The following is a 23,502-nucleotide window of genomic DNA, read 5'->3' on the forward strand; positions in this document are numbered from 1 at the left end:
TAATATATTATCATTTTATAATATATATCGATTTTAATATGAATTTAATCAAGGACAAGTGTCTAATCTTATTGACGTTATCAGCAATAGATTAAAAAAAAAACTAAATTCTAGCATGAACTGAAACAGAAACCTAAGGAACTCTATTAGTTTCATTTTCCCAAAAAACACAGCCACTCACACCCTGCCCTCAGGAGTGCCTGATGTGCTTATAATAAGATGCACCATGCAGTAACTGCACAGGCAGCACATTATCCTCCTGGAGAAGTTATATACACACACACACACACACACACACACACACACAAGACTTTCTATTTCTCTGCCAATCATGTCAGGGGATTGGATGCGCATTTTCCAGGCAAAAGCAGCAAAGCTCAACCCAGGTGACTCTTGGCGTTTGGAGTTTGATGATAATATTGTGCCGAACAAACCGAGTTTTGGCTGGAAACAATGTCAAAAGGGTGCATTCGCAAGGTCAGTAGCCTACTGTCTTAACTCTGATACACTGTAAATTGCATAGGTTTCATTAAAAGTTGAGTAGTGACAGGTTGTTCTTTGCTATTTTACTTGACTAGTAAGTTAACAACATATGCACTCAGTTTACATACACATTTGGACGGACCACAATGGAAATAAGCTCTCCTTTTGTGTTTGATCCTTTTGGCCAATATGTACAGTTACAGTACAAATATATGGTCATATAAATCTTTGTCAATAAAAACAAGGGTTCCCAAGCTTTTCAGGCCACGACCCCCCCAAATAATCATATTTAACAGGGGACCCCCCCACCCTGACAAGTTCAATAGTTCAATCCGGGAACCCGTCGTCAAAAAAAGGGGGAAAAACTGCGCCGGAAAAAAACAGAGAGGCCTTGTGAGCTTGTAGATCAGCTATTTTCACAATGTTTGCCTTTTTCTTATGTAATATTTGACAATTTCGCCAATTTGGCATTAGAGGTCTAAAAAGTCATTAAATTTAGAAATGTGCAGATACCCTGTATACACTTATACTCTATGTTGGTTTGTTTGCTGTTGAGTGAGAAAACAATGTTTATGCACATTAAGCTCATCATCTGGAGACCCCCCAAAGTGATTTGGGGGTCCCGATCGACCCCAGTTTTGGAACCACTGAATACAAACATCAATCAATAAAGAAACAACAACAAAAGCATTGATGCATCATCCCCTCTCTCTTTAAAGGTTCAGCTGTTCCAAGTGCAGGAGAAGCTGGCCGTCAGGCCGGGCCGTGGTGGTGTTCCAGATGCGCCTGACGGGCCACCAGGGGACCGCCAAGGTTTGACTGATTGATTGAATACTTTATTAGTCAGAAATGTAAACAGCACGTAGAACAGTAAGACATTAAAGCTCAAAGGATAACACAAAAAGGCCCTGGGGACTTGTTTCCATTGTGGACTATGTATTCAATTAATCAAGATAGCATACACAATTAACACAATAATACCTGTCAACAACAAATGGTCTCCTGATAGATGTTTTGTCAGGCCCATTTTGAAAGAAACCAGTGTTTCGCATCCTTTAATGGATGGTGTCAGGGCATTCAGAGCAGAATGAGAACTTTCCCATGTTTGTTCTAAATGTGGGGGGTGCCAGATCATGGTCGCTCCCTCTGGTGTTGTGGCTGTGGGTGTTGGAGAAGTAGTTTGACAGGTATGAGGGTATATTGAGGGCACTGAGTGCACTGTCTCTTTGACTATCTTAAATTCCAACCCCAGTGATATTTGCTTAACCCTGTCTTCAAGGTGAGGTCTTTACGCCAAAACTGCAAACAGTGTAGCGAAGCCCCGATGGAGGAGGCCCGCTTCTCCTCCGCCGACATCAACATCCTCCTGGATCATCTGATGGAGAAGATCGGGGTCAAGTTTTACAATGAAATGCCGGCCAAAAAGGAGTACAAAAAGTATTTCAAAAAAGAGCTCGATGGCCCCCATGAAGCGTCCCACTGTGAGGCTTGTAAGCAGGGCGTGTGTACGTGGCGGAAGAGGCGATTCTGAAGGTCATAAGATAAGCAGCCGTAGCTTTAAAGCTGGGTCCCAAAATTGTTCCACTGTGTGGGACCCATGTGTGGCCCCTCATCTGCTAAATGCCTAAATTGTGCGCTAAATTGAACTAGGACTTTTGAACTAGGACCTGATGCCTGATATCTTAGTGTTGATTTTCTTTTTATACCATTGAGCATAGAGCCTGCCTGCTTGATCAGGGGACAAACTGAATTTCGACCTTTCGACCATCGTAATTTGGTGAATGACACCTAAACACACTCAAAACCTCCATGACAAATACAGTAACTGAATAGAAAACCACTGAAAAACTGTTCGCTGGTGAAGGCCCAAGATCACAATACTTGCTCCCCTTAATGATTTTTTACCTGTTACGCTACCTTTACATTTGTGATTATCTGTTACATTACAGTATCTTTTCAATGTGTTATTACTTATGTTCTACACTTTACTGCATTATCTTGCACTTTATAAACCTGCTTACTATTTCTATTTTTCCTTATTATTATACTTTTTTTTCATAAGAAAGCTGAAGTATTTGTTTGAATTATTGTGGCCATCTAGTTTAATGCTGTACAATATCATAAGAAGTCAAAAGATATTATGTGCATGAGCTGACTTGCTGTCATTCATTTTCATATTCACTGTCTTATGTGCATAGTAATGTGATATAAATACATCCACATTCAACAGATGTGTCTAATGCATTTTCTTCTGCCTTTAAACAAAGTAATTTAAAAAATAAATATGAACATGAAATAAACACCACATAAAACAAATAGACAACACTTAACTAGGTGTGCATAATTGAGCGGGAACCATAGATGGTTATGAAGTTGTGTGTTGTGTTAATCAATAACAGACTGTCTCGACCTTGACCTTTTACCCCCAATTGCATCATACCTGTATGTCAGTTATAGAGTTAAAGATCTCAATCAAATATGATCTTTCATGGCCTTCTGATGTGATTTGCTGACATTGCATTGAGTCATTGCTGGCAGAATGCAGTGGCATACATACATACATACAGTACAGTACAGACTGCCTCATCATCATTTCACAAGCTCTCAAATAATGAGTCATGCTGCTTGTTTTGTCAGCTGTTCATCTGACAACAAAACAACTCGACCCATCCCATACACTCACTGGTCGTAAACTGAAACTGAAACTTAAAGGGATTCTAGGCAACATTAAGCCAAAATTAAAAAAATATGTATATATCAATATTTTGCATTTTTTCCCCTCTATCAGCCACTATATAATGATGCTGGGGTGTTTTCCTGCGTTGAAACACAGTCCTCTTTCTGAAATCCGTATTTTCCCTACTGTTTATGTTTTGACATCTGGGTGTCCGGGACGTAAATGAAACGCACGGCACGCATGTGCGCGTCCGTGCGCGTCCGTGTCCGTGTGAACTGTTCGAGTGAAACCGAGTGGAACCGAGTGCAGCCGACAAAAATGGAACGAGCCGCCATTGTTTTCTGTGGGCAGTTTTTACTTTTTACTTTCGTTTTTAAAACGCTCTCAAACTTCTTCTAATTAGCAATCTATTTTCGGCATGGACCCTTCTAAAGTCCCCCTGCGTCATATTGGCTGGGGATGGGGAAAAGGAGCTGCTGATTGGCTGAAGGGGATTGAACTGGTGATTGGCTGAAGGGGTTGTCAGTCAACGGTACTAACTGTTTGACAACAGTTTTTTCTTTTTTTGATCTCCGAAGTTACCTAGAATCCCTTTACTTTAAGTTAGAGGGGCTTCTAGAGAGTGTTGCCAAGTCTGCTTGTTCTAAGCGACTTTGGGCTTGTTTTCTCCTGTAAAGTTGCTTGTAAATATTGGTATGTGGGTTGTTGTTTTTTTTTTGGGGGGGGGGGGGGGGGCTTGTTTCTGAAGTGCAGTTGCTTATTTGGGCTTCCTTTCTAATGTTGCTCCAGATGGTTTTCAAACATTTTCATGGCAAGGACGCCCTAAATTAATATGTATTTGTCTGCGGACCCTCTTCTGAAAATATTTTTGCCCGGGACCCCCATGGATACAAGATCTGTGTAGTTAAAATCCAATTTATTTTCCAAAACTACTTTTTTTTAAATAGCAGGTGTGACACGTTGTGAGCTTGTAGATCGGCTATTTTAAATAGCTGATGTATACGGTTAAAGTGGTTCAACTGCTTTTGATGCTTTATTAAATCATTTCTTCCTGGGGACCCCCCTGTGTGTGTGATCATGCAGCCTTCTTCAGGGCTTGTTTTCGTAGACCTGTCTGCTTTTTAAATATTATTACTACCTATGCTGCTGCATTGTCTGAAGGAAGCCAAACAAAAATAAGTTTTACTCTTATGTACCTGCACACAAGATGTATTGTAACAATAAAACACAACCTTGAACCTTGTTTCTCTTGCAAAATCTGGCAACACTACTTCTAGAGAAGGTTCTATCTTAAGTTTCATTTCCTCCATAACAGAAGCAGGTTGATATAAAAGGATTCTGTGTAAACAAGTCTCCAGTACTCTGCATTCATCAGTTGAAGGGATTCTTCTGTCTCTCTGTCAGACATCCACGATGGCACTGGAGGAGTGGACGAGTATTTTTAATACAAAAATCGAGGAATTGAATCGACCCGATGATTCTTGGACTTTGGAGTTTAGTAATTCTATTGTGAAAGATAGTCTAAGCCATGGCTGGAAACAGTACATCAGACATGCAATGGCAAGGTTAGTCTGCTTTGTTGTTGTTTATCAAAGGAATGTTACTGTGGAAATGTTCTTTGGGTACACATAGGGTGTGTGTGTGTGCGTGCGTGCGTGTGTGTGTGTGTGTGTGTGTGTGTGTGTGTTGGTGTGTGCGCTCGTGCGTGCGTGTTGTGTGTGCGTGTTTGTTCTGGCTCTGTTCTAATTTGCTTTTATCCTTGTGAAAAGCATATGTCTTCACAAACAGCCACAGATTTCTGTCCTTGATTTTCAGATATAGTTTAAGGACTACAGCATTAAGCATTAAGGCTAGTTTTAGAATTACAGTGAGGTTAGACTAATGTTAAATTATGGCTTAAAGGGGATGCATGAAGGTCCTTAGTCATCCAAATCAGTAGAGTGTCTGTGTATGGCATGTCAATATGTTGAGACTGGATTATGTATTGTAAAGAGAGATTTTTCCACTTGGACCTTTTGTCTTTTATGCTATTTTATTCATTTATTGTCTCCGCCAGGCCGAAGGCATGGTGGAGAGTATGTTTTACCCTCCGTGTGTGTGTCCGTCACAGCCAAGCTAACATTGGTCAAGCTTCACGTGACACGTGACAATATGTAATATTGTACCGTGATTGGCTGACTCTATTCAGACCCTTTGCTTTGATTGGCTAGCGAGACGCATGATGAAATAATAACCTATAAATAGCACCACGCACTTCAAAAAAATATATTTTCTTTTAAGTGAGCTTCCATCACTGTGATGACCACTGTTGTTTCTAAATAACACCGCTCACTTCACACTGGGTGTGATTTTTGTCTCCGCCAGGAGAGTTTTACCCTCTGTGTGTGTGTGTTATTACAATATGTAATATAAATAGGTAAGACAGGATTAATCAGGAACAGTACTCGCCTGGCGGAGACCTGTGCTCCGAGGAGCACATTTTCTAGTTTTCATTGACTTTCAGAGTGAATTTATCTTCATAACTGGTCCTCACTAAAGCTCATGATAATATGACAACATTTTTGTCTACTGGGCCTGTGTCTCAGAGGAGGGCTGTGGACACTTCAGAACCCTGCCTACCAGTGACATCATCGAGAAACGGCAGGCTTTCTCTTCCTGGAAAGTTAGCATGCGATAATGGAGGCAATTGTTCTTGCAATAATACATTTTAAAAAATTGAAGGAAAAAAAGTGTGCCTACGATGAATGTCACTGGTAGGCGGGTTTCTGAGGTGTCCACAGTCCTCCTATGAGACACAGACAGAGTACTTTATTTTAAACAATTTGAACAGGTTGAAAATGGGTGAAGTCGTCTTTTAACACTCCAGGTTTTACTGTGTATATAACATTTTAATAATAATAATAATAATAACTGTCTTCATTATTCAGGTACACGTGTTCCAAGTGTAGGAGAGGCTGGCCATCTAACAGGGTGATGGTGCTCTTCCACATGCGCCTGGAGGCGGGGAAGGGAACCGTTAAGGTCAGACGCTTTCGTCAGAAATGCAAGCGGTGCACTGAAGCCCCTATGGAGGCCCCCAGGTTCCCCTCAGAGAACATTGAAGTCCTCCTGGAGAAGCTGATGGAGAAGATCAGGGAAAAGTGCTACGGTGAATATGTGGGCGAAAGGAACTGGACCTTTCGTAACGCCGAAGTTAGAGGACCCCACGAGCCTGCCCACTGTGAAGCCTGCATGCAGGGCATCTGTAACGTTACCCAGGACTTCACCACCATGTTTTCAGACTTGAACTTATGAATCTATTTTCAAGAAGTCATCCCTTGAGTCACTCAGAAATCCAACCCTATTTATAAATCCGCTCTTGTGTTTGCCTTCTCATTTGTCATACTGTATGCATATGAATGTTAGGCCTAGTTATATATATTTTAAACTGTGCACTGTGGCCTAAATTCTCCATCCAAATGAAATAAATAAATTACAACTTTTATGAATATGATTAATATGGGTCTGAGTCCTCCTTGTCATACCTTGCTTCGTGACACAAAGTCAGCACTCCATGATACGTTGCATGAAATGCAAATAAGCCCAGACAACTGGAATCACAAGAGAAAGCCATTTGCATTCGCTGCAAAGCATCTGTGGTTTTCTAGCACACTAACAGCAGCAACAGCAGCACGTTACACAGGTTGAACTATTTTGGTTCGAAATGTTTGATAAGTTGAAAATGGACTAAAACTATTTTTAATCATTTTGTAGAAAACAAAGTGGAACCTTTTTTTAATTTATTTTCATGTGTCCATCAGATGTCACCCCTACCATGAAGGGGTGGGGGTGAAATCCAGTAGTGTAAAGTAACTAAGTACATGTAGGTTTTAGGTATTTTTACTTTCTTTAGTATTTACAATTTTCAATACTTTTACTTCTACCCCACTTCATCTCAGAGGAAAGTATTGTACTTTTATTCCAATACAATTATATGAAAACTTTAATTACTAGTTACACTAACCACTTCAGCCGAATATATATTTCGGCCATTTGAAAATAGCAGTTTGAACACAATGCTTGTAGATCGGCTATTTTCAAAAGATTTTTCACACATTTTGAACTTGTGAAACTACAAGTACTTTTACTTTTAGTACTTTAAGTATATTTTGATATCAATACTTTTGTACTTTTAGTTAAAACATATTTTTTTTAATACAGGACTTCTACATAAGTTGTAACAGAGTATATCTACATTGCAGTATTGGTACTTTTAAGTAAAACATGTGAGTACTTCTTCCATCACTGGTGAAATCCCCCCTTGTGTGAGAGTCACACACCACTGTGGTTAGTTCTCACCACCTGCAGACACACAGACCAAAGCCATCCATCACAACTGAAGCTCTGTTGTCCAAACACGTATAGGCAAAACTAAACAGAAATGTAATAAGCCACCTGATTTGCTGAAGGTTTTTCCCAAGGCAGGCTTGGCTTGGCTTATCTTATGCTGTCTGTGCGACTGCATGTCTTATTTGGGATTAAGCCTGGTGACATAAGGTTAATTTGGGAATTTGGATTAGATCCTCAGGGATTAAAGCCAAAAAAAATCCCAAACCCCAAAAATGATTTCAGACCATATCCCAATATGTGATTTGTGAAACGTTGTGAAAGGGGAAACCCCCCAACCTTGCATCGGTTTACCCCTGTCCTAGACAGGGATAAAAGTCGGTGTAAGACAAATAAATCATACATTAATAACATGGTGCACACCCATGTAGCCTTCAGTAGTCATTTGAACCATTATGCACCTTGCATGAGGGGAGAGGAACGGTTGCAGGTGAGAACCTATGTCAATTACAAGAGAGACAGTTTAGACCAGTGGTGTCATGCCCCCCCCCCCTCCCCTAGATTCACGAGCCAACTATCCAAATGGCTACTTTGCATAACAGGTTTACAAGTGAGTGTGAAAATGTGTCCTCACTCCCTGCATCTACTAACTCCCTAGCTATCCGGTAAGCACCACAGCATCTTGGCTTCAGTAGCCGCTGCTGCCAGTATCCTATCTGCACGCAACAATGCCTCAGCCACCGTCGAAGAAGAGAAAGATACTTGTTCAAAGCAAACTTTTAGTTTCAGCTCTATAATTCATGGCATTCCTTGAATTTGTATTAGTTTTAAAAGACTAAAACTAAGCTAAAAAAACATTTCCTATACAAACAAACTACTTTAAGGTAAAATAGAATATGCGCGGTGTGCGCATGCAGTGTGCGTGACGTCATTGAAATACCGTTCGGACGGGGAAAAAAATCACCAATACACCCCTGGTTAAGACCCTTTGGTTTGGCTCAAATTACTAACATGTTAGTACCTTTTGAGTGGAGAACATTTTAGTGTTCCCCTATTATCACCTTTACCTTTATTAATAATGAATTAAAAAAAGAACAAAATCAAGCATTAATTAACAAGCAGCTTTATTCAAATTCACTGGAAAACAAATGCTATTCATCTTTTCTGTTTTTTAGCAACAAAAGCAAAAGCCTGAAGTTTGGCTACACCAGACATCCTTTTGAGTTTTTTTCCCTCTCTGTCGTTGGTCTGTGAGAGGGCTGGCATTGCTTTTAACTGCAGGAGTAGAGGACGCTTCGGGGTCATACCTATGTTCCCCGGGTTCTATGTTCCCCACTAAGGTTAGGGTTAGGGTTAGGTTTAGGTTAGGTCCTATATTCCCCGCTCTCCCTAGGAAAGCGGGGAACATAGGACCCGGGGAACATAGGACCTGGGGAACATAGGTACGGTCCCGGAGGCTTCTGCTGCAGGAGCTGTACTTTTAAGTACAGCTCCTTGCGACAGTAGTAGTTTATAATGGCATTATTATGGTTATATATAACATTTCACAAGACATAGTACTTGTAGATAATAGAGATCAATTGGCTGAAAATGCTCTAATAACTCTTAACTTTATATTCAAGTCGCACTGGTTCAAGTGGAAGTGAGATTCCCCAGTCTAGTGAATGCAGTAGCCTAGAGGGCGGAGCCAAAAGTACACCATACGTATGTCACTGATCCAAGCCCCCAGAACCCAGTGGTTTCATTGAAGCCAAATGGACATGCTGGCCATTCATGGTAGTGCAGGCCTGGGGCCTCAACATGAACGAGCGAAAACGGTTTCGACCAATGGGCTCGACTCACGAGCGTGCGCATGTGCTTGCGCACGGGGCTGCGCGCTTCTGTGACGCAAAACGCGTCACATCTGTGACGAATTGGGCCCATAATAGGCCGCACCCACCAAATTTTAACCCGGAAGAAGGGGTTCATTTAGGCCCATGCGCTGGGTGAGCAACTCAATGCAAGTGGATGGGAGGAGATTTCTGGTGCCCTCTCTATTATTTTTAACTCTATGCACTGATCACATGACCTCAACAACAATCAATTCTCCAGTGCTAGGCAACATAGAAGGGGGGGGGGGGGGTTCTTATTTCCACACAACAGCTGTAAGGTGTATTAAAGACATTTCAATTTTGAAAATGAGTGGTATTCCCCTACTGGCAGTCACGTCCGAGCCTTCTTTTACTACCAACGCCTCCAAGATTATTGCTCGACTGACCACTACCACACGTGGGAGTATAATGCGAGAAACAATGCAATTCACGGTGGATAAACCTCCGCCTACTGCCTTGAAAACCAATCATGATACCGTCCCAAGTGAAACACCGCCAGAAGTATTTGCATTGACACCTGTATGGGTGACTTTTGTGAAATCCTCTCTAATCTCTGATTGGGAAACATAGCAAGTGTTCCGCTGGTTATTCTAATGCAAGAGAACGTAAGCACATGTTTATTGTCAATTACTGCTGCCTTCCCTGTCAACAAATAATTAGATCCTATCTGTTACGTGGTGTAATACACTTTCGATTTAAAACTCCAGTGTATTCCATTATTCCTGTGATATCATCTTTTGGACACTGCCAACAATTCATACAAAGCAAAATCCATAACTTCAGTGGTAAATCCGTGCTACTTTAAGTCAGAAAGAAAGGGGGAACGGAGCACAACATACTTAGTTGCATGCCGTAAATAGCAAATCTACAAGCTCACAACGCAAACTGGACGCGTTGTGAGCTTGTAGATCTGCTATTTACTGCGCACAGCACCGCCACACAACTAAGTATAGCTGAGGCTAAACACTACGGTGTCGGGTTACAGGGGTCGTGCCGCAGCACTCTGAGCAGCTGAACTTTATGATGGATCGCTGGGGATGGATACTTTGTAGTTTGGAGATAATTTTGACTAGCAAGTATATGCTACATTTTGACGACTTCTGTCATGTCATTGACACCGCGGCCATCACTACACATAACCCACCTTTTTTGTTTTTTGCAGATCTGCACGGATCTCATAAATAGCCCCTATAGAATCCTCACGACGGAAATCCATCGCCACGACAGAGAACTTTAATCCATGGATCCTTCTGCACAGTTTTAGAACCTTAATTAATTTTAAAATTCTGCAATCGTTTCTCTCTGAAAAATTGATTAATATGAAGAAATTGAATATAATACTTTAAAAAAAACTATGATCCAGTAATTTTCTGGGGAAAGTTTACTGTTAATTTGCTTTACTTTATTTGTTTATTTGGACAGGACAGATGAACATTCAGTTCATGAATGTGAATTCAATAAGATGAAAATGATCTCTAACATTTACATATTATGTAAACTAGAACTTCGGCCGCACGCAGCTCTAGCGCCCGCGCCCACATAGCGCCCGCGCCCACTTGGCAGCGCATATCAGTGGCGTAGCCAGTGGGGCCATGGCTCGGTCAGTAAAGACCCTGTAGCGCGTCTGATATGTGGCATAGAGGGGCGGATTTTAAATCTCCAGAGAAAACATCCGTGGGCTACCATTGGTTCAGCGATCTGTGCGCCCGCCCTGCACCCCTCCTCCTCCCCCAATGTGCAGTATTGAGAGCCCTGACGTCACAACATTTGGAGTGATGGCCACTGCACTCTGGTTGGTTGGAATACACCTAGGGCCCAGGAGAACCCACTTATAGCCCACCAGTTAAGAACCACCTCGGCCCCACATAGAATTGCCTAGGTGGGGCCCACCTAAGGCCCGTTTCGGTGGTCACAAACGGTGCTAGGGTGACCACCTCATTTGGTAGCATGCAGGGGCCTTAAGCAGCAGTAATGTAACACAAGCTTAACACAGTAGAACCGAAATTAGCAGAAATTACATTTCCCATGATGCCCTCTGATGGTCAGCAACGCGTCGCTGCCATTACGTTACATTGTGTGACAAAAACCCACAAAATACACTAAAATGAAACTCTTCAACGGGCTAATTAGGTAGCATTGATGACATATACCAGACTAACGTTCATACAGGTTGTTGGTAAGATGTGTAACATAGCCGTTTCAGTCACGACAACAGCGTTAGCATTAGCTGCATGCTAGCGCTACTCGTTCGTTAGCTTAGCTACACGCTAACGGCTCATTATAGGCAGCGCTTGGCTACACAGTAATGGACATAAACATTGACATACATGCTTTAGACGCTATTAGCAGGCTGCATTAACAACCAGCAGCAACAGAATCCAAGTAGCAGGCCACGTTAGCAGCTAATGCTGTGTGTGTACGATGAGGGTTGGCAGGTCTGTTTGTCGTATAAGCGATTTTGAGCTTATGTGGGCGCACCATCTACAATGGACTAACTGAGCAGGAATAGTAACATTCACCACACTAACTGTCATTGTTGACAACGTGATTTCACAGCTGCGTCAGCCACGACAACCACGTTAGCGTTAGCTACATGCTACGGTAAAAGTGCTTTAGCGTTAGCCGCATGCTAACGGCTCATGTTAAGCACCCCTGGCCACTAATCATTCAAATACAACGAACGCTATCACAGTAGTGGACATAAACATTCGTTACATTAGTAGCAGGCTGCAGTGACCTAAAAGTCTTGACAATAGGAATGACAGGGCGATTTATTAGAGAAATGACGGTGATTGTGCTGTCCAACTCAGCTCGCCCAACTATCACGGAGCCCTGCCGTTACTGCGTCTGTGATGTCGGCAGGGAGTTGTGTGTCTGAGCGAGTATTGGATGATGCTATCTAGAAACTGCCCTCAGCATGACAAGACCAATGAGAGCTAGTGCTTTCGTTGTTGCTAAGATACGGTGTGTGGCACATAGCGTCTCTGCCCCATAGCCTGTAGATCTCTCGAACATGATTGGCGTAGCCTGCGTTGCCAGGTCTGCCTTTTGTATAAGCGATTTTGGGCTTATTTGGGTGCGCTTTTGGGGCTCGTTTGCATAGACCACAGCGCTTGTTTCTTGCCCGTTTCACGGATGTGGCAACGAAGGTGCTCAGTTTTGGTCGCAGATGATGATGATTGGCTGTTAAAAGAACCATCCGGAAGTAAATTGCGAGCTGGCGAAGTGATTTGCATAAGTATTGGGGCATAATGCGTTTCATATTAATTGTACATCGTGCAAGTAGAGTAACGGTATGGGAAGCAGCTGGTGTTACAGCTAGAATATTGAGGAATTTTGGGGGAAAATGTGGAGTTAGTTGGGCCATGTGTGTGCTTGGAGACTGGCCCCATACATGCCCCATACACTCGTGTGGCCGCCACACCAATTATGGTAGGAGGATGTTACACACTTCAATGAAGGAATGAGTCCATATCAGTGTGGTTTGAGTTGTTCATTTTTACTGGACATGGAACTGCAACAAGACAGTTTAAAACACATAAACATGAATTAGACACGTTTCTGTCCAGTGTCTAGTCCGCTTCACATTAGATAATAGGATGTACTGTCTTCCTCATTGACTGACAGGTAGCCTATACTGTAACTGGACATTAACAGAATCATACATAAACAGAAATAACATCACATTTAAACAAAAATCCGTTTTACACAAAATAACATAAATACATGACACCAAATAGTTCTGGTTCTAAAATAGTATTACTATTACAGTGGGGTAGAATTAATTAATTATTCACAACACAGGGTCACATAGTAGCAGCATGGGGCCTCTGCAGTCACTACAGTGCATATTAGCTAAGGTGCTAAGCTGCTTAGCAAGGAGGACGGGACGATACTACAAAACAAACATTGTGGAATCAAACGGACAACTTTTCCACCATCAAAATACCCCCTGGTCATATGCTACTATATGTGTCTGAGTTAAACACTGTATGATACTCACCTGCAACAAGACAGTTTAAAACACATAAACATGAATTAGACATGTTTATGTCCAGTCTGCTTCACATTACATAACAGGATGTACTGGCTTCCTCATTGACTGACAGAATCCTGCCGCGCTCACTGGAGTGTAATGTCCCCTTGTGGCGCGGTGGAGCTATTGCTCTAATCAAATCAAATCCAATCAAACTTTATTTGTATAGCACATTTACATCGACCGAGGTCGAACCAAAGTGCTTCACATTACAGAGCATAATAACATACACAGGTATTGCTTCAATATGTAAGAGAGCAAAATGTAAAATACAATAAGCAGTACATGGGAACATCATAGGCTACATGGGTAGACTTAAATTAAATTGAACTAAAAGCGATAGAGTAAAAATGAGTCTTTAATAGGGATTTGAAAGCCGTCAAAGACCGAGCAGAGCGAACATGGAGAGGCAGGGCGTTCCAGAGGTTGGTGTGTCGGGCACAACCAGGAGAGGCTGATTGGCCGATCTCAGGGCTCTTGTTGGGACGTATGGAGTGATCAATTCAGCTAAATATGGAGGGGACAGGTCATTTTGGGCTTTAAAAACAAACACTAAAATCTTAAAATCAATTCTGAAGCGGACAGGGAGCCAGTGGAGGGAGGCGAGGACTGGGGTGATATGGTCCCGCCTATTAGTGTTGGTGAGGAGGCGAGCGGCGGCATTCTGAACAAGCTGAAGACGCCTGATAGCTGACTGATCAATGCCTACATAGAGAGCATTACAGTAATCTAGTCTAGTTGAAATAAAAGCGTGGATGACTCTCTCGAGGTCGGTACGGGGCAGATAGGCCTTTGCCCTGGCTAGAAGCCTAATGAAAGAAGCTAGCCTTGACCACAGAGCTAATATGCTTAGGGTTATTGTTGAAGATGATGACTTCGGTCTTACTTTCGTTCAGAGTGTATGTGTTGTCTTGCAAGAATGGAGCACAGACTATTTTAGTGAAGACTAACATAACATAAAACAATATGACAGAAATGAAATACAGTTATTAAATCTACAATAAACCTGAATAGCAATGAATTATAATGAAATAAACAACAAATTATAGCTCAATAAATAAATAAAATGGGGGTGGCTTAGGCTTATCCTACACAAACATGCCGGATTTAGCTGGAAGCTCATTTCCATCCGCAGTCATAACTATGTAAAATACATGCTTTGGTTATAAATTAATCTGTGATCTGCAGCCATTTGGAAGCTGAAGAAACCATTACACTCTGACAGCATTGAAATCACAGTGTGATGGATGACAAGAATTCTAAACTGAAGGTAAATTATGTTTTCATGGTGCATACTGTACATGTCTCATGTGTAGGTTAATTGTAAGACAAAAAAACTGGATTAAGCTCTGATTGTTGATTATATTACTTAATCTTGCTAATGTCAATTTTAGCTGCTCCAGCCATCAGTCCAGCCCTTTGTGATTTTGTGCATCATTACCATCAGTGTCATGAAGGGTAAGGAGTGGTCTTTTAATATTGATGCTTAACTTTTGTTGTTATCTTGCTCCAACCACCACCCCAGCATCCGCCTGTGGGCTCTAATTATGTATGAAAATGTTCCGAAATAATAGCATATCTACAATAATCAAGGTGGTTTTATTTGTCACTAACTTATAGTTAGTACTTATAGTAGAAGCAGTGGAATGTTGTTGGGACCCATTCCGCAAATTGTGCTACAATCACACAGGGGTCGGCATATGTTTTTATTTTCTTGATGGTCAGTGTGCCATATCAACATTAAGAATGATGACACCACATCAACATAAAATATTTCAGATTTTGATTGTCCATATACATACAGTAGCAACCTTTATTTATTTTTCTTCTTTTGAAATATTTTCAGGATTAGACTACAACCCCATCCACCTCTCCCAGACTCACTCCCCAGTCAGAGTTCAGAGTTTGAATGAATGTAAAATTAAGTGCAGGATGTAATTTGCGTACAGATGTGAGGGGTGGTTTAATTGACTATTTTTTTAAAATATTTAACTTTAAAAGAGAATCCTCTCACAGTGTGCCATTGTCCAGTGACTACCCTGCCCTGTGCCAATGTTGGCACCCATGCCTAAGGTTGCCCACCCCTGAATAATAACATGATATATTAAAGCAAGTTCACAATGTGTCCCAATTCACCATGTTGTGAGCTTGTATATTGGCTGTATTCAGCATTCATTGTACAACTAGGTAAACAGGGTTTAAGTGGTTAATGAGTTAACTTAAAGTCTGTAAGAGAACAAATAACCATAACATGACCAGAGTCGTCCCACAGTTCCATGTGATGGTGCCATTGTATTGAACTGTATGCGTCCGGATCCCCCTGCTCTCCTGGAGGCTCTGGGACCTGTCTTCCAGCTGAGCGCCATACGGCCCGTCATGAACATGTCGACACCCACCTCTGTCAACACATCCTTCATCCTGTACGGTATTCTCGGTGTGGTACGTCCTCTTGTAGAATCAGTGAACGTTCTGTTCTCCACAACATAGTTATTACAGTGTGGCACAGAGGTCAACATGAAGTGCCATGTTTTTATTTTCTTGATAGTCAGTGTGCCATATCAACATTAACACCACGTCAAATTATTTTTTTCCCAACAGATTGATTATCCATAAATACCTATTTTTTTATTTATTATTATTTTCTTTCACATCAGGACATTTTGTCATTAGACCCCAACCTATCTCCCAGACTCACTCCCCAGTCAGAGTTCAGAGTTTGAATGAATGTAGAATTATGTGCAGGATGCAATCTGCATACAAACGTGAGGGGACTTAATTTAATTGACTGATTTTTTTTTTATATTTAATTTTAAACCAGAAATCCTCCGTCTCACACTTATGCCAGCATGTGCCAGTGATCCTGTACCTATAAGGTTGCCTAATGCCTACCTCTGATGTGGACCATTCACTCCAGACACCCAGACAGGGGGTTTATAGTATTTCATTTAGTTCAAGTAGGCCTACTGTTATGCAGTCTGGACTTTCAATTGTCTATGCTAGTTTGTCTTTAATTGTATTGTGATACATAAGCCTTCTAAAAGTGACACAATGATGTTTAATTTCTGCAAAATAATAGGTCCTTATGTAAAGAATTATATATTGGCCAGAGTTTTTTCAGAACAGTCTGTAGCCTCTGCCAGGGTTTTGAACGATTTTGGTACCTTTTCGCATAGCCACAGAATATTTTTCTCCAGTATGATTGATCCCCAGATGGTTTCTAATCACAGATGAGATTCAGGTGTGGTTTCACAAATGTCAACGAGGTCATTATGACCTTGTTGTCATGTGTTGTTTGATGTTTGAAAATAGCTCAAAACCAGTAGTTTCAAACCAAAAAACAATGTGAATTGTTTGTCCGTTTGAATTTTAACATTGAAGTGGATGGAGCAGCAAATCTTTGGAAATTGTTATCTCCTTATTCGTTTGGAATATCGACAAAGTGTCGACACTAAATAATTAGAGAATCTTTTTAGAATTTTTTTTTTTTTTTTTTAAGTTTTTTTTCCCTTTTTTTTTCCAGGACGTTTTTAAACGTCTTTGGCAGGCAATAGCTGAATTCCCAAAGACGTTTATAAACGTCTTTGGCAGTTAATGTGTTTTTCTCTTTTATAAAAACAAAAAAACAGGATGAAAAAGCTCAGATTCTGACTACATACATCTGGATCAAATTTGTGAGTATTTTATCTTAAACAATGCAAAACAGTTACTTGTGGCTGATCACTTTTTGGATTTAAAAAAAATGTTTTACTTAATTTCTTTCACTGTTCTACATTCTGACAACAATGCAACAGTCCAAAACTCAGTGATGGCAAATATTCTGCATTGTGTATGATTTCATTATTAAAGGAGTAGTTCACCCAAAAGATTACTATGATTGGTTTAGGAATGCGACAAAAACTAAAAAATCAAGGCTTGAATAAATGAATTCAAGGCTTCATGGGGTGTGAAATTGATAGAAAATAAGTAATTTGTTGGGTGAACTACTCCTTTAACCCAGCATCCATTATGACCTACTGCAGGCCTGCTTTGTGTACAGCACAGTAACACTGGTTTGTTGTTTTAGTCCTGGATGAATGAGTTCTTCAGCTGGGACCCGGTCCAGTGTGGCACCAACAGGATTACTCTACCCAGAACAAAGTTTTGGGTTCCAGATTTAGTGATCAACGAATTGTGAGTTCTGTTTCATGTACTACATGATTGTCTCTTAACAAGTAGAGTCATTCCAATACCCATACCAGTATCGGAAAAGCTGCCGATACTGCCCAAAAATGCTGGTATCAGCAAGTATGCCAGTCTATGCCAATACGATACCACGTAATTTATAATATAATATTTTCATTTGCACTGAACAATTATTTTGAGTTGATGTTGCAATACTGTTTTATACTCCTACTGTACTATTTACATAATTATTTTTACTAACTTGTGGCTGCACTTTAACTATTATTATGGAATTGTTATTTATTCCTAAAGATTGTTCTTTTATTACGCGTTGGTACTGTATCGGATCAGTACTCGGCAGGATAGCCTGGCATTGGTCAGTGAACCCACGTGATAAGTCTAGCTAATGTCAGGCTAATGTCCTGAGGATGGGTTAAACACGAGCAATGACTTTAAAATACTTTACAAAAAGGTCATTCTAGAGCTGTATGACATCAGTCTGCTCTTCTGCTTTGTTCCTGTCTTGCAGCATGGACGAGAACAATGCCCAGTCTGTCCCCTACTTGACCACCTATCATGACGGCCGGATAGAAGACTCGCTGCCCATGAGGGTAGTCAGCTCCTGCAACCTTAATATCTACACCTTCCCCTTTGACGTCCAGAACTGCACTCTCACCTTCAATTCCTACATGTACCTCGGTGAGGTGCACCGCTTTGCTCAAGAAGGGCTCCTCCTCAGCACCCAAATGTCACATTTAGTTTGGTTTCAGATACAAATGGTTTTTGGTTGTTCCCTCACATGTGCTTTGAATACTACTAATAATGGATAATAATGAATAATGGACATTAGGCATGTTTAGGTATGTCCGAAACCTTTCAGGATTCAAATTCAAAAGCATCGAAAGTAGCTCAAAACACTTTGTGCCGTGCTTTGAGCTTGCGGATCTGCTACTTTTGATTATTTTGTGTGACGCTGTAGTATGATCAAGTAGGGCGTTAATTTGCAAAAAACATGGAGATGAGAGGTTTCTGCCCGACAGGAACAAATTATAACTTACCTTTTTCTTCTTATTTCCTTGTATAATCTCTCCTTTGGTCCCTCTTCTCCTCTCAGAGAATGAGGTGAGATTGACACTTGGGAAATCACTAGAGGCTATTCTGAAGCGTTCCAAGGAGGTGATGTCAGCCAACGGAGAGTGGGAGCTGATGGACATCACATACACTAAATATGTCCTGCAGTTTACTATGGGTGGTGGCATCGATGAGCTTGCATTCCATGTACGTTTAAATCTTAAATCCTTTTTTTTTGTTGCTTTTTTTCCCCTCCAAGTTAGTCGTTATGCCAATTAATTCCTCCCCACGGACATTTGTATGGTGTCACTGCTGTTGTATCTTACTGACTCACCTGCCAGCGGGGAGCCCCAACCGGGACGTAAGGCCTTCATTCTACTCCTCCCGCCCAACTCTCCCTCCCGACAGGTGCCGCCCCTCAGCCCGTAGGAATACGTGCAATGACAAATATCACCTTCCCCGCCCGGCTTCCCTCTCCCGAACACGGGCCAATTGTGTTTGTGTAGACGCTCGACAAAGTACCAAATGTACCACGGTGAATTTGAACTCAAAACCTTCGCGGTGGTGGGTAGGCACTTTACCACTGAACCACCCGAGCACTTTAAATCAAAAATCTTAAACATAATCTATGGAATATACTGATAGCAGATATTATGATTTGTAGTAATAATACCCTGAACCCAGAAGCAGTGAACCTAGGAATGTTTTTTTCTTGTCCCTTGTAGATCAGAATGAGGCGCAAGCCTACTCTCTATGTGGTGAACCTCATCCTTCCCAGCTGTTTCCTCATCACAGTGGACCTCTTCAGCTTCCTGCTTCCTCCCCAGAGCGTCGACCGCTCCTCCTTCAAGATGACCCTCATCCTGGGCTACACCGTCTTCCTCCTCATGATGAACGACCTGCTGCCGGTCACTGGACACCACATACCTCTCATAAGTCAGTAGTACAAGCTGTCCAGGCGTAAAGGCCAGAGGACTAGCTAACCTTCTGTAAGGCTTAACTGGAATGTCATGTTTCTGAAGGACCATGGATTGTCATTGTGTGTGTGTGTGTGTGTGTGTGTGTGTGTGTGTGTGTGTGCGTGCGTGCGTGTGTGTGCGTGCGTGCGTGCGTGCGTGCGTGCGTGCGTGCGTGCCTGTGTGTGCGTGCGTGCGTGCGTGCGTGCGTGCGTGCGTGCGTGCGTGTGTGCGTGCGTGCGTTACGGTTGCCACCCCCCCTTAGTATACAGAATCGTCCCTTATTTGGACACTAAAAGACGTGTCCCCTTATTGAACTGACCTGATTTTTGGGCCGCTGCGCGGCCCTCACATCTAGCGTGACGTAGCATCCACTTTGCACCGCACATTCACCTCACAGGCACCTCACAGTGTGAGAGAGACCATTTAATAATAAAAGTAGGGCAAAGTCGCTCATAATTTGCAGACATGGCAACACTGAACGTTCACGCTTGTTTCTCTCTCTTTGTGTCTCTCTCTCTCTGTCTTTGTGCCCCTCCCCCTCTCTGTCTGTATTTGAAAGTCTGTCCACGCACGCACACACACTTGTCTGGTCTCTCAACGTAAAAATACTTGAAAGAATGTTCTTTGTGACACATGGTGAGCATCGTCCCTCTCTCTCTCTCTCTCTCTCTCTGTCCCCTTCTCTCTCTCTCCCCTCTCTCTCTCTCTCTCTCTCTCTCTCTCTCTCTCTCTCTCTCTCTCTCTCTCTCCCCGTCTCTGTCACGCTCTGTTGCAGTTAGTAAAACGGAGAGAGGCTACTGGCAGATAGGTGAGGAAAAAAATCACAGATCTGCAAGGCAACAACGCGTCGACGCGCAAGGTGTTGTTAGCTTGTACATCTGTTGTCCAAGAAATCGTGACGATTTTGACGTTGCAGCACTTGCGGAAGTGAGTTGCATAAGTATTGGGCTAACATATTGCAAACACTTTGTGATTCTTAGAAGTGGAGACACATGTGAAGGTGGAAAAGAAAGTAGATGATAATGTCAGCTTAGCCATGAGCGATTTTTGTAGCAAGTTGGGAGAGAATTGGACCCCTGCTTTGGCAGTGAGCTGTACCTAAAGTTTTGGTACGTACAGCGGCACAGACTTGAATAGTGTGGCATGATAAGGAACCCACTTTGTTCCTTATTTGTGGGAATCAATCAATGACACACATGTTACAAGTTCAAACAGTTCATATGCATACTATACTATAATCCAGGTTGTTAACCACTAAACCCTCTAGATTTAGTTGTCTCTGTACTTGGACCGTTTTTTTCCGTCAGTCTACACCAAATCACTTATTTGGCCAAAAATAGCCGATCTACAAGATGGGCTTATGTTCCCCCCAGAATTATGCATGCTGGGGTTCAATCGGATAATACACAAAAAGTTTGAAAAACTATATATACAGTGAGATTTATTTTTTCTTCCTGTGTGTCCCTTATTCTTTCTTGGAAAAATACGCCCAGCCGGCTGTCCCGTATTTGAATTTCAGGTAGCTGGCAACCCTATTATTACCACTATAGACGGCACAAGGACTTCATGTAATTGTCCTCCTGGAGAATGACTTCCACAACACCAAATCACTTTGTTAACAATGCTGTCTAGTCTGTTATCACATACTGTAGAAGTTATTTTCCTGGGAGTGTGTGTTGGGAATATAACCTTTCAGATGTGTTGCATGAGAACAATGCCATGTTGACTTCCATCACTCCCTCTCTCCTTCTCTCCCTTTTATCTCTCTCTTCCCAGATGTGTTCTTCTGTCTCTGCCTGGCTCTGATGGTGGCCAGCCTACTAGAGACCATCCTCATCACCAATCTGCTGTGTGACTCCAGTTGGAACATCACTCCGGTCCCCCGATGGGTCCAGGTGTTGGTCCTACATATCCTGGGTCCTCTTGTAGGCCTTCCTCCAAAGACCAAAGAAAAAACTAACTCAGGTATGGGAATAATATGGTAGGAGTTATATAATCAAAAAATATGAGTTTTATTCCACTATAGCACCCTGACCAAGTCCACATTTCTACACCTGATTATGTTACATCCTCTATGGAACGGCGACGTTAACAAACTCTTCTCATAAAAAACAACACAATGCATAGCATCCAATGAAAGGATTGTTTTACATTTTGCTGAGCATACATGTACTGAATTAGGAGTAGGCCTAATGCACCTGCATGTGCCAGAAGGGCCAGATGATGTCAGTTCAGAACTTTGCCGTTTTTATACACCCCGTTCACTCACAGTGATCTATTTACCTCCCATGCCCAGCTATTTTACACTAATGTCATGTGCATACCTGTTTCCTAGAAGTGAATGCCTGCCCTCTGGTGGCAGTGGAGGACAAGGCTGATGAGAAAGCTCCAGAGGAGAGGGGGCCAGAGGTGGAGGATAAGGCCCTGGAGGAGATGAGGAGGCTGGGTAAAGACCTCCAGGCCATCCGCCTCCAGGTGGACCAGCAGCTGACAGGGAACCAGAGCTCTGAGGAGTGGGTCCAGGTGGGTTTCATCATTGACCGCCTGCTCTTCATCTTCTACATCATCTTCATAGCAGTCAGCTTCATTACCATCATCGGTATCTGGGCCAGATCATATGCAGCTGATATGATTGATTGATTGATTGAATATTGTATTAGGCAGAAATGCATCTAATACACTTTGTCTAAAATCTCCGTCCAAAAAAGTCCTTGCGGTCTTGCCACTGAGGTCCTCGGTATTCAATACGTAAAGATATTAATTAGCAATTATTATGTAGATGAGCACTGTTTGTTACAAGGCCCATTATTGTAGACCAGGTTTTTCAGGCCAAAGACCCCTTAGCTGAGAGAGATGAAGCAGGGACCCCCACTACATATTGGATTCATGTTGGAATGACTTAAACCCTCATACTTTGTAAACTTGACCTTTGGCTCTGTACTTGGTCTGCTCTTTTTTCCCTGTACAACAAACCTCTTTGCCGAAAATAGCCGATCTACAAGCTCACAATGCGTCACAGCCGCGCTGTGAGCTTGTAGATCTGCTATTTTCCTCTAATGTTCCCGCAGAAATGTGAGTGGTTAATAAAAAATAATAAAGTTTTGGCGGCCCCCCTGTAGTATCTCCGAGAACCCCCTAGGGGTCCTGAACCCCTTGTTGAAGACCCATATTGTGACATAAATGTTGAAATTGCTCAATATTTCATAGTTTTGCGTTTCTTTATGTGAAGGCTTTGTTGGTTGGAATTTGAGTTAACACTATTGGACACACAAAGTCCCATACAATTTGCTTAAGTAATTTGATGTGGTTGATGTGGATATGGTTTAGCAGAATCTAGGAAAACAAGTGAACTCTAAAACATTCCTTGAAAACAATCCTTTTCATGTGAGAGGAACATCCCTGCATGTCCTTGTTAAGGCAGGTACACATTGCAGGACCTTAAAGTGCTCGGGGGGTTATCTGATCGTTAAGCATTACACACTGCAGGAGTTTATTTCTTGAAATCGGCTGTCATAATATCGTTGTGGTCTTCACAACAGGATTGATCCCCGACAAGGGCTGACACACTGTAGGATGCTATCTCCAGAGTCAGACCCAATACATACATTTGAGTTTATTCCAATTCATTTTAATCGACGTATCCCGTGATATGCCTCTCTCCCTCTCCCTCTCCCCCCTCTCTCGCTCTTTCTCTCTCTCTCTCTCTCTCTCTCACTCTCTCTCTCTCTCCCTCTATGGGTGCATACACACATGATGGGATACTAGCGTGCGACGGCACGCTACGAGACGGTAGCCCTTGTTCCGGATCCGCGCTACTTTGATATCTTCCGGGGCTTTGGGGCGGTCCTGGAGAGACGCACACGGAAGCGTATTTAATGGCGTGTAGTCCTCTTTGATCGTTGTGGTGAAGTGGGCGTA

General features: G+C 42.1%; 3 protein-coding genes across 3 annotated transcripts; all 3 read left to right on the plus strand.

Moving 5' to 3' along the window:
- Window positions 1-313: 313 nt before the first annotated feature.
- On the plus strand, window positions 314-2,014 carry LOC308086975 (receptor-transporting protein 3-like; the record flags this gene model as incomplete). Its single annotated transcript, XM_080430616.1, has 3 exons — window positions 314-477; window positions 1,203-1,296; window positions 1,763-2,014. The coding sequence occupies exons 1-3, from the start codon at window positions 332-334 to the stop codon at window positions 2,012-2,014; spliced, it is 492 nt and encodes a 163-aa protein (XP_080286742.1). The 5' UTR covers window positions 314-331.
- A 2,580-nt stretch (window positions 2,015-4,594) lies between these two features.
- LOC308087163 (receptor-transporting protein 3-like) lies at window positions 4,595-6,480 on the plus strand. Its single transcript, XM_080430875.1, has 2 exons — window positions 4,595-4,725; window positions 6,088-6,480. The coding sequence occupies exons 1-2, from the start codon at window positions 4,718-4,720 to the stop codon at window positions 6,452-6,454; spliced, it is 375 nt and encodes a 124-aa protein (XP_080287001.1). The 5' UTR covers window positions 4,595-4,717; the 3' UTR covers window positions 6,455-6,480.
- Window positions 6,481-15,697: 9,217 nt separating this feature from the next.
- Window positions 15,698-22,224, plus strand: LOC308086976 (5-hydroxytryptamine receptor 3C-like; the record flags this gene model as incomplete). Its single annotated transcript, XM_080430617.1, has 8 exons — window positions 15,698-15,832; window positions 17,020-17,064; window positions 17,457-17,563; window positions 18,084-18,253; window positions 18,669-18,832; window positions 19,351-19,561; window positions 21,361-21,549; window positions 21,920-22,224. The coding sequence occupies 8 exons, from the start codon at window positions 15,698-15,700 to the stop codon at window positions 22,222-22,224; spliced, it is 1,326 nt and encodes a 441-aa protein (XP_080286743.1).
- Between the last annotated feature and the right edge of the window lie 1,278 nt (window positions 22,225-23,502).

Source organism: Gymnoscopelus braueri, assembly GCF_963280865.1.
Source record: "Gymnoscopelus braueri genome assembly, chromosome: 6".
Classification (NCBI taxonomy): Eukaryota; Metazoa; Chordata; class Actinopteri; order Myctophiformes; family Myctophidae; genus Gymnoscopelus; species Gymnoscopelus braueri.